Here is a 13,847-nt window from a genome sequence, read left to right as displayed (position 1 = left end):
ACCTCCCTGCTTTGGGGGAGCGCTCCTGGATAGACTTTCATACAATAGAAGGGACACGCATTTATGTAGGAAATGCAGTGTTTAGTTCTGATCCAAAAACCCCACAGGCTCCATCAAAGCTGAGCTGCATTACCTCTGTGGGACAGGGAAGGACACAGATAAGAATTAAGGCCAAATATGTGCAGGGATGGGATGAAATATGCTGAGACAGATGGGGGAGGAGAGGAGAGAAGGGAAGTGAATTGCAACCAAAAGAGGAGGCAAAGCCAAAGAGATGCACGAGATACATTCTTTGATGGGGGAACAATGCCAGGCTGATAGTTCTTTGCCTCTGGGACTTAAATCCGCACCCTTCTGTTCCAGTTCCCTGAAGGGCACTGCGTTGAATCTGGCAGATGTGCAAATTATGCAGACCATCTCAGAGCCCAAGGTTATGGTTCACAAGGAATGGTTCCTTACTGCCATGGCTGCGTGTCTGGATGTGTCTGATCCTCTGGGTGAACATGGAAAATGTTAAAGCCATGAGGGGTGCCTGGCTATTAGCTGCTGTGAGGGGTTCGGAGGGGAAGCAGGTACCTTCCAACCCCACACTCCACTCTCTCAGGATGCTCAGGTCACCCCAAGCAGGGCATGCTTTGTCCCCAGTATTTTGGCAGATCATCCTGAGCCCAGCCCTAGATCTGGGACCGGGACCAATAAAAGAAAAGCAGCTTGGGTCAGGGGCTACAGTTATCACAGGTTCTGGATAATCTTACTTTTTTCAGATGCTATTACATCCAAATGGCAAAGCACGAATGGGGGGGGGGAGCCCATTTAAAAGCGTGGCTACAGGTCATTCTCATAACTGTAATGGACTCAATCAAGTGACGTGGGGAGTGGGGACGCAACTGGGAGGGAGACCTTCATCTACCTTCTTTTGACCCCAAAGCCCATAGAAAACCAATACTGTTATACAGGTAATCCCAGGTCAAATACAGCTGCCCTTTCAAGATAAGCAATCACAGAGCACTACATCCATCTTCTTCATTTTTAAAATTTATATTGAGATCCCAATCCACTTTCCCATCACCTCGCCTGGTACCCAGTCCCGTGTCCAGGCCAGGCTTGTACCGACGTGGGCATGCTCGAGGTGATTTCAGTGATCACACTTACATTTTTATTTTACTTTAGTGCCTGTAAAGTTATTTTATACTCATTATATTATCAAATCCTACCTATAACCCCAGGATAACCTACTTTCAAGACCTGACCACCTTTCAAATATGACGTTGCAGCCAGGTATGCCCTTCTTTAAGTACCTGTTATTGTTTTGCCCCTTGGAATCAGAAATTTTTATTTTCAGGAGGAGTATACATTCAGGACCCCCTCTTCCTTCACCCCCCCCCCCAAAAAAAATACAAAACCTGCTCATAGTAATAGTCTCACTAAGACAATTTTTCATCGTCATCTTCAAGGCTTTTGAGTAATTTACTCTGTATCTTTCTACTATGGACTTGAATTGTGTGTTTCTTGTCATCAGGACCGAACTATATCTTAGATTTGCATTGCACTGAAAGGTCCTTTCCTTCCCTTATTGATCGCGACTTGTGGAGTAATTGAACTGGATTCCAATTTTCCTTTGCAAGCGGGGTGCTCTCCGTCCCTGGAAGTGAGTTATGCGTGTTCAAGTGGTGCATCTTATGAATCTTGTTAAGCTTTGCCGCCTTAGAGCCCCACTGATGGAATATTTAATCACAGAAATGAGTTGGCAGATATGATATACAGTGCGGTTAAGCTTTGCAGCGATCTTAGCGGCAATTGAGAAACAGATGACTTTGCCATTTGTCAGTACCATGTTGACATCTTTGCATAACCTTCTGTTATTTATTTTGATTTTGTTGTACTTATTTATGAAGATTAAAGGTGCTTTCGATCAACAGTTTCGTGGGCTCGATATCATGATTATCTCTCAAAGACACCACTTTTTAAAAACCTTTTTTATTAGCAAGCAAAGGGAATCTCTCACCCAGATGGGAAAATTGTAAGAATCCCCTCTGAGCCTTCCTCCTTGAGATTCTTAGAAACACTATTCTAATTACACTAAGTAAGTTGAGGCATGCTCCTGGGAACAGGCATTTGTAGATACTGTTCTTCTATGTGGGGTCTTCCGTTGTCCTTAAACTCTAAAATGGAATGGACATAGAGAAAGGCTAAAGTCTTGGAGACCCATCTGGACTTTTTATTTTATTTTATTGACTTATCAACCTTTTGTCTTGAGAATAAGCCTCAATAAGTCTGAAGATGATGATTCATATGGAAAACTAATCAATGCTGCTTAGTATAACAGGGAAATACCACTTTGTCTTTGGAGAAGATTCATACAGGGTCGTGGGATTAAGCTGATTTATGTCTACCTGCTCTGGGGGCCGAGTCGGGTGAGTGTTTAAGAATTCGTCCAGGCCTGAGAGCTCAGAAGAACCGCCCGAAATGAAAGACCTTCCTGCACAGCTTTCTGAATGCCTCCCTTGGACTGTGTAGGCGAGGGAGGGCGCATGTCATAATTTATCAAAGCAAATTAATACAAAGCTAGTAATTAAAGATCCTCATTAAGAGGTTCAACTGCTCTCCCCACCCCCACCCTGCGTTAGCAATAAAAATGCACTCAGGGCATCAGGAGGTTATACAGGGAAATCAATACCCTGCCATTTTATAATTAAAAGAGAAAATAAATGTTAGGGAAAAGTCCACTAAATTAGGAAAATTACCTTTAGGAGAGATTGAAAATATCGATTTTAATTTACAAAATATGTGAACTTTTCATGCCCCATTCGGAGAGACAATTGGAGGCTGGGCTGTTAATTCTGCATAAGCTTCAGAAAATCGATAATTATACTATGGAATATTATGATATGTGTCATTAACACAGCATCTTATACAGAAAAATGACTAATAAGTCTGGCTTTCTATCTCAGGCAGACTCAGGGCTGGCCCGCTAAACATCCCTAGCAAATCAATGACAGGGTCTTCATTGCAGCTTTGAGGAATATTCAAAATTGCAAGATAAACGCAGGCTATTTTTATACTTGGGGAAATTTAAAATGCCCCCCGAAATTCTTAGTCATGGGTATTTAAATGGGTGACATTAGTAATTATACCTGGTTATGGAAATGAATATATTTCATACCTATATTTTTATATATACAGGAGTGAGCAAAAAGTACATTTATTCCTGTATTATCATTTATTAAACATTGTCTTGTTTATTTGTATTATAACTAAACCTACTTTTGCCCACCCCTGTATGCATTCCATAGATACAGGTGCCTGAAACTTTAGATTTAAGCTGGCAGGAGTCTCAGTGTTTTTTAAAAATATTTCCAAGGAATAGTTTTGGAGTGTTGAATTTGCAACAGTATTTCCCCACGTTTCTGACTACCACAAGCTCTGTCTACCTACAGACACAAATATACAGGCAAAAAGGGAAAAGCTTCTGATTAAGCAGAGGCTCGATACTGTCCACTCAACCCACAAATGTTCAGATTTCCCAAGCGTCACTGACTTATCTGTGGCCCCTGTTTTTAAGGTTTAAGGTGTTTGGAACAAGTCATAGAAATCATTATGTGGTTGTTCAGACTCCTTCAAGCTTCCCCTGACACAACTGGATGACATGTCTGAATATGGTGGCAGACGGTGGTGGAAATAATCCAAAATCATTATCTTATTTCTCTTCTTAATTTGGACACAGATCAGGAATCTCTGCTACCATAGGGCACAGTCAGTAAGAATGACTTCTAATATTCATAAAAAAGAAAGAAGCAGCATACCTGGTTGTAAAGCATATAGCCTCTTGCTTTCAAATTCTAGCCGGCTTCCTACCAGCTGTGACATCTTAGTCCCATGATGCTAACTCCTTAAACCTTAGTCCCCTCATTTGGAAAATTGCCACAAGAATTTTAACACATTAATTTAGGTATAGGGTGTGTAACAGTATCTGAGCATAGAAAAAACTCGGCCCGTATTTACCCGTATGATAATGTATTCTTCCTCTATATAGCCCAGTGATTTAACTACTAAGGGTGGGCCCGGGACTAATTTGAATCACTGTTCTAATGCTCTAAAAGTTACACAGATTAATTTGCTCTCGAATGTATGCCGCAGTCTACATTGTTTATTCTGTCTTATTGTCCTCTTAAAAAACCACATCTTTGCATATGGGTTTGACAAATATATTTGGTGTTTTCCTGGTTGCCAGAAAAAAAATGACCAACTACTTTGCATGGGACCAGAAAAATGCACTCTCTTCTCTCTACTACAAGGCATGCGCATACCCTACCTCTTCAGCAGATGACATCTTGCTCCTTGTTCTTGACCCATAACTTGGGGACAGTGCATGCAGGTAGGTGAGTGCGCATGTACACACCACACACAGAATCTGCCCCCTCTTTACTCCCGCTGCTCCATGTCACTGGGCAGCGTCTTCGGGTGCACAGAAGTGCTGTCTTAAGGTCTCCTTGTGCCCTTGGGCTAATTTCATTTATTTGCCATTTTGGACAAGGATGTACTCCAGCAATAGCTATTTCCCCCGAACAGACTGCCTTACTTCTGGTCCCAAAAATTAACTTCCGCCAAATGGACATGCTGAGAACGGAAGGACTAGTCCTCTCATGAGATAAGAAGAGACTCTCTTAGTTTAGTGGTATACTCACAGTTCAGCATCGTCAGCCCTCTGCTAACTTTCACTTATGGCAACAAGGTGGAATAGTAACTTATTCCTATTTACCCAATGTTTACATGGTTCCAGCTCTGCACCAAACACTCTTCATATATTAATCCACGTAATTCTTGTAAATACCTGTGTGTTTGTTACTATTATCATCCCCCATTTAACAGATGAAGACACTGAGGCACAGAGAGGTTAAGTAACTTGCCTAGAGTCACACAGCTTGCCAAAAGAGGGGCCAGAATTTGAACTCAGGCTGTCTTGAGTGCAGTGTCCATGTTGCTCACTCTGCTAGGTGTCCTGTTAGCATATGGGTTCCACCATGTGGTCATGGGAAGCCTTATGGCTATCTTGCTCCTCCCTCATAAGCATCAACACTGCTACTCCACAGTCATAGAGTCCCTTGACTTATCCCAGGCTTGTGGTAAAATCCAAACAACTGCAGACGTTGTCTATCTAAAATCCAGAACACATATTGGACCTTCCCAGATTTACCTTTTTAAAAACATCAAATTGGTTATTAAACCAAAGTAGCTAAGTTTCCGATGCTCCCTTATTATTCACTAAGGTGGATGCTTAGTATCATGACGGTGACCGCAGTGAGGCATCCCAGAAAAAACAAAGCAGGGGGAATGACTTACCATCAAGAACTCACTAAGTAAATGGGCAGACCAAGTGGTCATTGCTTTCTCCTTATTAAAAAGTAGGGGTCACATCAAAGAAAGACCTCTTTTCAATACCCATGGGGCAAATCTCCTCAGTCCCCAGGTGTTAAATGCAGCCTTGTTAATGAGCAAGGACGCAACAGGCAGAAGTGACAGGCCAAGCCAAGCAAAATCTCAGCCACTGTTGTTCTGTGCTACTCTCTCTCTCTCTGAATTTGATGGTCAAGTTTTCTACTACAGTGTCTTTCCAAGTTGAGAGGTAGTTGCAGGGAAGGCAGGGAAGGGGGAAGAGAGATACACCCTTGATGGCAAAGCAGAGAGCACTAGAATTACTAAAGAAGATTGATCAATGGAGAAAGAAAGCCAACTTAGTTCTTTCCAGTTTTCTCAATAGTCCTTCTCTTGGCAATTCCAACTCATTGCCACACTATTGGAATAACTAATTCAATTCTCTGCTTTGCCAGGGGAAAAGAAATGCGACCCCAAACGGAAATGTATGGCTAAAAGAACACATCCAGGCACTGACCAAAAATGGGCGTGAACATTTGCTCAATATGCATCTGCATAAAGTATCCACACTTTTTTTTTTTTAAGGCAAAACCAATGGGAAATGTCATAAGGAGCAGTGGCTCCATGCTTGCTCCACAGTGGAACTGACATAATCCCCCTTTATTTTTTCAAAGGGTTTTAAACACTTTTGATTTTGCCAAAAAAAGTAATAATAATAAGTACATAATATCACCCAGAACTTAAGGATTTACTTGGCTCCATTTCTTTTTTTTTTTCCAAAACCCATTCTTTATTGGCAGGCAAAGCACAGATAGAACAGAACAAGAAGACATCGTGCAAAACAGAAACTGTTTACCTGCATAGAATTCGGGACTGTAGACGGCACCCACAACTGGATTCAATTTCCAGCCTTGAAACAAATACACAAAACATTAACATCACCTTTGATTCAACAATGAATATCGTTGCAAATTAACCGCACATCTAAAGGGTTGGTGTCTTCTATAATTTTAAAATTCAGAGAATAATAGTTTGGGCATATAAACATTCTTTGAAAACTACACAGTACTAGGGAAATAGATTGATTCCCTCCTTTGATTTTCTGCCTATACAAGTTAATAGAATGGAAACTACTGACCAGCCACAGGTGAACCTTTTGAAAATGATGCGGTAATTAATTTTTTTCCATATCAATATTTTTTAGAGCCAATATAATAATTTCCTTCTTTTAGTCTTTTATGGGTTACCACTAAATAATTCATCGCATTTCTCTGTTTGATAAGTTCACAAAAATTTGAAAGCTCACAGGAATAGAGTTCTTGGCAGCAAAATCTATATATTTATAAAAGCCTAAGTGATCATTACGACCAAATGACTAGAAAGACAGGAACGACCGGTCGACCAGTTGCTATGATGCGCACTGATCACCAGGGGGCAGACGCTCAATGCAGGAGCTGCCCCCTGGTGGTCAGTGTGCTCCCACAGCCAACCTCCCCAGGTCCCTCCCCCTGGACAGCCAACCTCTTGCATTTCCTCCCCACCCAGCTGGTCCCTACCCCAAACGGCCAATCTCCTGTGGTCCTTCCCACCAGCCGGTCCCGCCCCACAGCCAGCTAGCCCTGATCCACCCCGATAAGGGCCAGCCAACCTCCCACGGTCCCTTCCTCCATCCTTCACCCCCTGGCCGGCAGGCCCCGATTCCAATTGGCCCAGCCCCCATCAGTCTGTCCCCTATCAGCCCTGATCCCCAGCCAGGCCTAGGGACCCCAACCATGCACGAATTCCTGCACTGGGTCTCTATATATAAAAGCCAAAGCAATTGACCAACCAAATGACAGGTCCACAGGTCGTTATGATATGCATTGGCCACTAGGGGGCAGACGCTCAATGCAGGAGTACTGATCAGCGAGCATACCAAGCAGTGGCAGCAGGCGCAGCAGGGCCAAAATGAGCAGAGGAGTGACTCAGGCTCCTCCCCAGTCGCCTGCTGCTTCTAGCACTATTACATCCCCCGAGGGGTCCTGGATTGTGAGAGGGTGCAGGCCAGGCTGAGGGGCCTCTAGTATTCTGATAATTGTCATTCCTAATTATGACCCGAAGACTATACACTTCCAAAGTGCTTTTTAAATCCTAAAGAAAATGACATTTATCTGGTAGAGATTAAATATGGAATCTATTTCAGTTGCCTTCAAGAGCCATAACAATTCCTAATCAATACATGCATGATATCTAAGGTGACTTTCAAATAACCTGTATATAAGATGATCAGAATGCTGTAATTTTCCAAAAGTTTTGGAAGGAGCATTTTCTGTCAAATGAATCATGGCCCTTCAAAAACTTTTACTCAAAAAAACAGCATAGAAGAATATTTGCCAATCATGAAGCTACCCATATGAGAGACCCACTGGACACTATTCAGGGAACAATCTCAGAAGAATGAGCATGTTTTAGGGTTTGGTAATCATTTCCTGCCCCTGTTAGCATGCCTTTATGAAAACATCCATTATATGTAACTCCTGAAAGGCAGTGAAGGACAGGTGTGCTGCCTTTTGTGGAAAACCTGTGTCCTTGGGCTCAAGGTCAAACACAGGAGGCCTCGAGTGAATGTCCCTGAGCAAAGGCAGTGGTGAAAGTTGGGATTGTGGGAAGGTGTTTCTGCCGAGAAGAACTCTCAGCTCTTTCCAGAAGGGAGAGGTGTGATACCCCAATGTCTTTCCTAAGTGATGTGCCTGTAAGAACGACTGAGAGGTGACCAAAATCTACTGACCCTCTAAGAGGCTCCAACATCTCAACAGATATGCCCCCAGTAGACTTAAGGACTTTCTAGAATATTCTGAGAAAATGTTTGGTTTCTATGAACTTTCAGTTCCAACTTTAATAAGATAGCCGGTTTACAGTCCCCACGATGTTCTTAGGATAGAGTTTTTCAAAAGGTTGTCTTTGAATTATTGGGAGACTTCTTAATGGGAAATCCTTAGCCATGTTTCAGACCTACAGAAAGAGACATAAAATTCTGATACCTATTGTCCCAACGGTTTTTTAAACTTCATACTGACAACTTCCTCTCTCACATGAACCGCATCTTGTCTTTTAGGAGTTTCTACAGTGATATAAAAATAAATATTGCCCCAAACATTTCAGAATATGTGCTCTATGAATGCAGAGAATGACTTCAATTTGGCCAGCTAAAATCTCACTGCTTCTCAAAGAAGAAAATACCCAACTCATGAGAGCCTGGGAACAGATGTTCAACGGCAAGTTATTTGAATTTTTTTTTTTTTTAAGAGAGAAAACTGATTGCAAATAAAGCTACAGCATTATCTAACCATATTTAACATTCTCTTTCTAGTCCATAGAAATCTCGAGTTTGTGAAAGAAATCTATATGGAGCTATATTAAATGAATTATTTACTTATTGCCCTTCTTCCCTCTGCCCCACCTTTTACTGGCAGTGGAGACAGGGCCTTTTTAATACTACTCAAGTAAGGTTTTTCTTGTGGGCATCCTTATCAGCTGTCTTGAATTCTTCATTTGCACACACTATTCACTGGGCGTGGACCCATGAATTCACTTTGATGTAACTGTCAAAGAGAAGTTATACCAAAGGTCTTTCATTTCCTCAGAGAAAGAGATTTTTCAGAGGTAAGTAAGATGGCCTTAAAAAATCATGTTTCTCTCATCTGATTTTCTTTTCCTCATTTCCTTGGACCAAGTAACCTCTCCCTCTGCCTATCTATCTATCTATCTATCTATCTATCTATCTATCTATCTACCTAATCTATCATCTATCTGTCTGCTATCTATCTAATCTCTCTCTTTCTCCTCTATCTATCTAGACTGACCCCTTCACTCTTGACAACTTTGACCTGATTAGGTCTCCAGTGTTTTCCCAGGGAAAGCTATTTAATGCCACTCCCTTCACTGCCTTTGAGCTACTCCCTGATTCAATTCCCAGTTTTATTTCCTTTATGGCTGTTAACACTACCTGGAGTTATCTTTTTTCTTTTTCTGCTTGTTAGTTGTTTTTATAACCATCTCTTTTATTAGAATTACTGGTAAAGTGAGCAGGTCTGACATCCAATATGAATTCCCAGCATCTAAAAATGCATCTGGTGAATAGTCGGTGCTCCATACATACTTAGTTTTGCTCTAAAGGAACTAAAAGAATATAAAGCTTTTTCTAATAGACTCATTCCCTTTTGGTTAGGATTCTATCTTCTTTCAACCTCCAACGACCTGCTTCCTGATATACATTTAATAAAGAAGGACCCCGTTACGGGTGACAGTCTTCAAGGGAAAGGTAATAAGAATCCAGCCCTTGAAAATCACCTCTGTTCAGACTTACAGAGCTCAGACAGGTTTATGTAAATGTATGCAGATTGCATGCAAATGGCCTCCTAGTCCCAGTGACTCCATCTAGTACCTGGAAGAGACCCTTGGGATAACCCTGCTGGAGACAGGAGCTTGCACTGTCAGGAAGACGGACAAAATGATCCCAGTTTTAATTTCTCAGGCAGTTTGTGTACATCCCCAGGCCTTACATATTCACAGATTTTGATCAAGGACATTAAACCGAACAATGAGGCTTACCACAAAAAGAGAACAGCTGATTAAACCCACCACTCCCGGCCTCCCAGGGCCCCCCATAAAACAAGGCAGTGGAGCAGAGACCGGACTCGTGGGGGTCTCTCTCCATACCACATGCAAGAGCTGTTTAGAGAGACCCCTCTATGGCTGGGCCTGGAGGGGCCACCTCTAAATCAGTGCTCCCATCCTCAAGTTCAGCTTCTCAAAGGTCATATGCCAGTTTCCCATAAAAACGCTGGCCAACATGCCTGCTGTTAACTAAGGCTCTATTACAGTGGTTCTCAACCTTCCTAATGCCGCGACCCTTTAATACAGTTCTTCATGTTGTGGTGACCCCCAACCATAAGATTATTTTCGTTGCTACTTCATAACTGTAACTTTGCTACTGTTATGCATCGTAATGTAAATATCTGATATGCAGGATGTATTTTCATTGTTACAAATTGAACATAATTAAAGCATAGTGATTAATCACAAAAACAATATGTAATTATATATGTGTTTTCCGATGGTCTTAGGCGACCCCTGTGAAAGGGTCGTTTGACCCCCAAAGGGGTAGCGGCCCACAGGTTGAGAACCAATGCTCTATTAGGTGTTAAAAGGCAAGTCTGAATGACTCTTAAACCCGCCCCCCCCCCCCCCCCCCCCCGCCCACACACACACACAGAAAAAAAACCCACAAACAAACAAAAAAAACACACCAAAAAAAACCTGAACAGGCCTTCTCTAGGGCTTTACTGTTATGGATGAAAAGGGGCCACATGCTAATTTGACTACCTCGGGGAAGGCCTGTGTGGCTGCCTTGCAAACTCAGAGACCTGAAGTAACCACAAAGGATGGTCTGAAATTAAAGCTTTTTAATTAAAAAGCCGTCTATTTGGGGTAGTCATGTCCTAGGCTGGTATCTTCCCTGACAAAATCAACTTTGATCTTAACTGAGCTTAGGGTGTTTTTGCAACTAGATAACCTATTTTTGGAATATCAGGGTAACTCCTAACTTCCCTTTTTCAGGATCCTTCAGGGCACAACCAGAAGGCAGAGACCACAAATTGCCTCATTGTTATTGTTGTCATGTTAATTGTTGACTGTTAACTATCCTCTGCCCACCTATGTGAAAGAAGATGTATCTTTCATTTTACTTCTTATCCAATCCCAGAGATTTCCCCACTTTGCTTTCTCCCACCTCCCTAATCTATCACCAATGGATTTCATGTAACCCAGTCTTACATTCTCCTCCTTTGAGGGTAATTTATAAAATATGTGAAAAACCACTGTTCTCCAGAGCATTCTCTCAATCTTTTGAAATTCTGTTTCCTGGCAATTGTCAACAGTTTGGTTCAAATTAACTCACAAAAATTCTTTACAGGTTTGAATGTTTCTTAACACTGGATTAGATATCAAAGAAATACATTTAAGAAAGTATCCTTAAATGCACCGCAGGAGTTTCCCAAACTGCACATCATTATTTTCTAAAAACATGTACTGAGGATACCAGGGCCCGGTCATTGACATGGGGCATGGGGCAGTGCCCCAAATGAAAAAAAGTTAGTGGTACATTGTGTTTGGTTCACTTAGTATCTCTCTCTTTCTTTTCCTTCCTTCCTTCCTTCCTTCCTTCCTTCCTTCCTTCCTTCCTTCCTTCCTTCCTTCCTTCCTTCCTTCCTTCCTCCCTCCCTTCCCTCCCTCCCTCCCTTCCCTCCCTCCCTCCCTCCCTTCCTCCCTTCCTTCTTCCCTCCCTTCCTTCCTTCCTTCCTTCCTTCCTTCCTTCCTTCCTTCCTTCCTTCCTTCCTTCCTTCCTTCCTTCCTTCCTTCCTTCCATCCTTCCCTTATTTCTTTCGTTCATTTTTTTTCTTTTTCTGCCACATATATTTATTCTCAACATTTAGATTTCATCTACAATACAGGATTTCTGGTTCTCTCGAAACATTATTAGAAAGGGCAACTTTAGAGGGCTGGAAGTGAACAGAGACCCCATTAAACTCCCAGTTAGTCCGAGTCACCACTACTCCCTAGTGTGTGCCTGGCTTGGAGGATAAATGTTGGCAGTCTTTCATTGTTACCTTGTGCTGTTTTTCCTTCTAGTAAAGAAATGCCTTGCTTTTCCCAGTGTGTAGGTGTAAGGTAATCTAAAAAGACTGTGCGTTTCTCAGATCTTCTCTGTTTGCTCACTTATTTTACCTGCCTAGCCTCTACTGGCATCTGAATATTTCATCCTTAAACAAGTATGTTTGTCAGAAAATGCAACTTACTACCTATAGCAAAAAACGCATGAGATGGCTACATATTGTTGAGATTATTATGTCATTGAATTTTTAGGGTACTCTGTTCCCTGGCACTGTGTTGAGTACTTTATCTCCCATAATAGCCATAGATATCCTATGTAGTGGATCCTATTACGTCTGCAATTCCCACTTGAGAATACTGGTGTGTGGAGAGCTTAAGCAACCTGCCTGTCAGTCAGTAGCTAGAGAAAAGCAAAGCTGACACCAAAACCCACCTCTCTATATAGTGTCTTTGTCCAGTTTTTATCCTTCCTCAGATCTCTAAGAAATAAAAGACCTCCAGCCAACCCCCACGCTTCTCCAATATCTAGGAAATCCCTGAGAATCTAGTTCTCAACTTGTGTTGCAGAGCAAGCATTTAACTTCCAATGAGTAGAGTAAACCCCAACTCCTCTCCAAGTATTGGAATCCTGAGGCAAAATCAGCAATATGGAAGTAGCCCAATTTTCTGTTTGTGGAGCTTTCTGATGGGTAGAGTTTCCAAATCCTTATATGTCATTCTATAGTCTCCTCTTATACCCAAGTTAACTGTTCTGGGGATCTACGTCCTCCATGAGAGTATTAACTTTGGTCTTCCATAGCACAGTCTCCTAGCCATCTGTCTCATTGCACTTGGGGTCCAATTTTATTAATCATTGGAAACTTGGTAGCTACTCAAACTTTTGTTGGCTACATGATTGAAGGAATGTATGGCTGTGATGTTGGTATTAATAGTTATATTTCACCATTTGAAGATGACCTTAAAAATGTGATGACTCCAGTAATGTATAATTTTGCTGAATGTAAGTTTGATGCTTTGTGGGAATGAATAAGACAAATAATGAATCTCACAGATCACTTAATTTTCTCCTTTCACTGTAACTTCATTGGTCCTGACTTTTCTCTTTTTCCTCAGCTTTATTGAGATATAATTGACAACTAAAATTAGTATACAATTAAGGTGCACAACTTGTTGATTTAATATTCTCATACTTTGTAAAATATTTGTCACACTCAAGCTAATTAGCATATCCATCATTCCACATAGTTACCACTATCTCTGTATATTTTCAGTTAAGTTGTATTGCAATTTATCAGAAATGTCTTCGTAGTGATGATACTCATGAACTAGCAATTGGAAAAACGTTGAGAACCGCTTTCTTTGAATATCAAAGGTCTTCAAGGGCTCCAACTGTCTTTATGTAATTAGAATTTGCATTGGATTTTCTAAGTAGGTTTTTCTGTGACTGTCCATGGACCCTTTAGGTACCACACTCAGTCCACGTGTCAGGATAAGCTTCTGAGTAGCCCCTTTTAGGTATATGGAGGAGAGGTCCACGTGATTCATTCTTGGAAATTAAGAATGCATGGCTACCAGGAATGGGATGTGGGCTGCTTATGCCAACATCTGGCCGGAAGTTGGGGTCCACACTGAATAGCCTTGTGTTATTGTCGCCGGTTGCTATTTGAGTGCTCTTCGGTTAGATGATGGGAAAAGTAACGCATTCACATACACACAGGCATGGCCAGAGATCTTGTTACTTCACAACAAGAGCAAATGACTTCACTAATTACTTCCTCTTGTCTAGCCTCAGTTTCTGCATCTTTAAAATTGGGATAACTATT

The 13,847-nt window shown here is 41.6% G+C and overlaps 1 protein-coding gene across 29 annotated transcripts in view; it reads right to left on the bottom strand.

The window, feature by feature from the left end:
- The window catches only part of RBFOX1 (RNA binding fox-1 homolog 1), a 1,463,300-nt gene that overhangs the window by 99,202 nt on the left and 1,350,251 nt on the right, over positions 1–13,847 (bottom strand). For all 29 annotated transcript variants that reach the window (XM_059693106.1, XM_059693100.1, XM_059693095.1 and 26 more), the window contains one exon: positions 6,230–6,283. In XM_059693106.1, the coding sequence (XP_059549089.1) occupies positions 6,230–6,283 (54 nt within the window). The remainder of the gene's footprint in view (positions 1–6,229; positions 6,284–13,847) is intronic.

This window comes from Myotis daubentonii, chromosome 4 (genome assembly GCF_963259705.1).
Source record: "Myotis daubentonii chromosome 4, mMyoDau2.1, whole genome shotgun sequence".
In the NCBI taxonomy this organism is placed as follows: domain Eukaryota; kingdom Metazoa; phylum Chordata; class Mammalia; order Chiroptera; family Vespertilionidae; genus Myotis; species Myotis daubentonii.
Note: the sequence above shows the minus strand (reverse complement) of the source record. Positions and strands in the feature narration are given on the sequence as shown.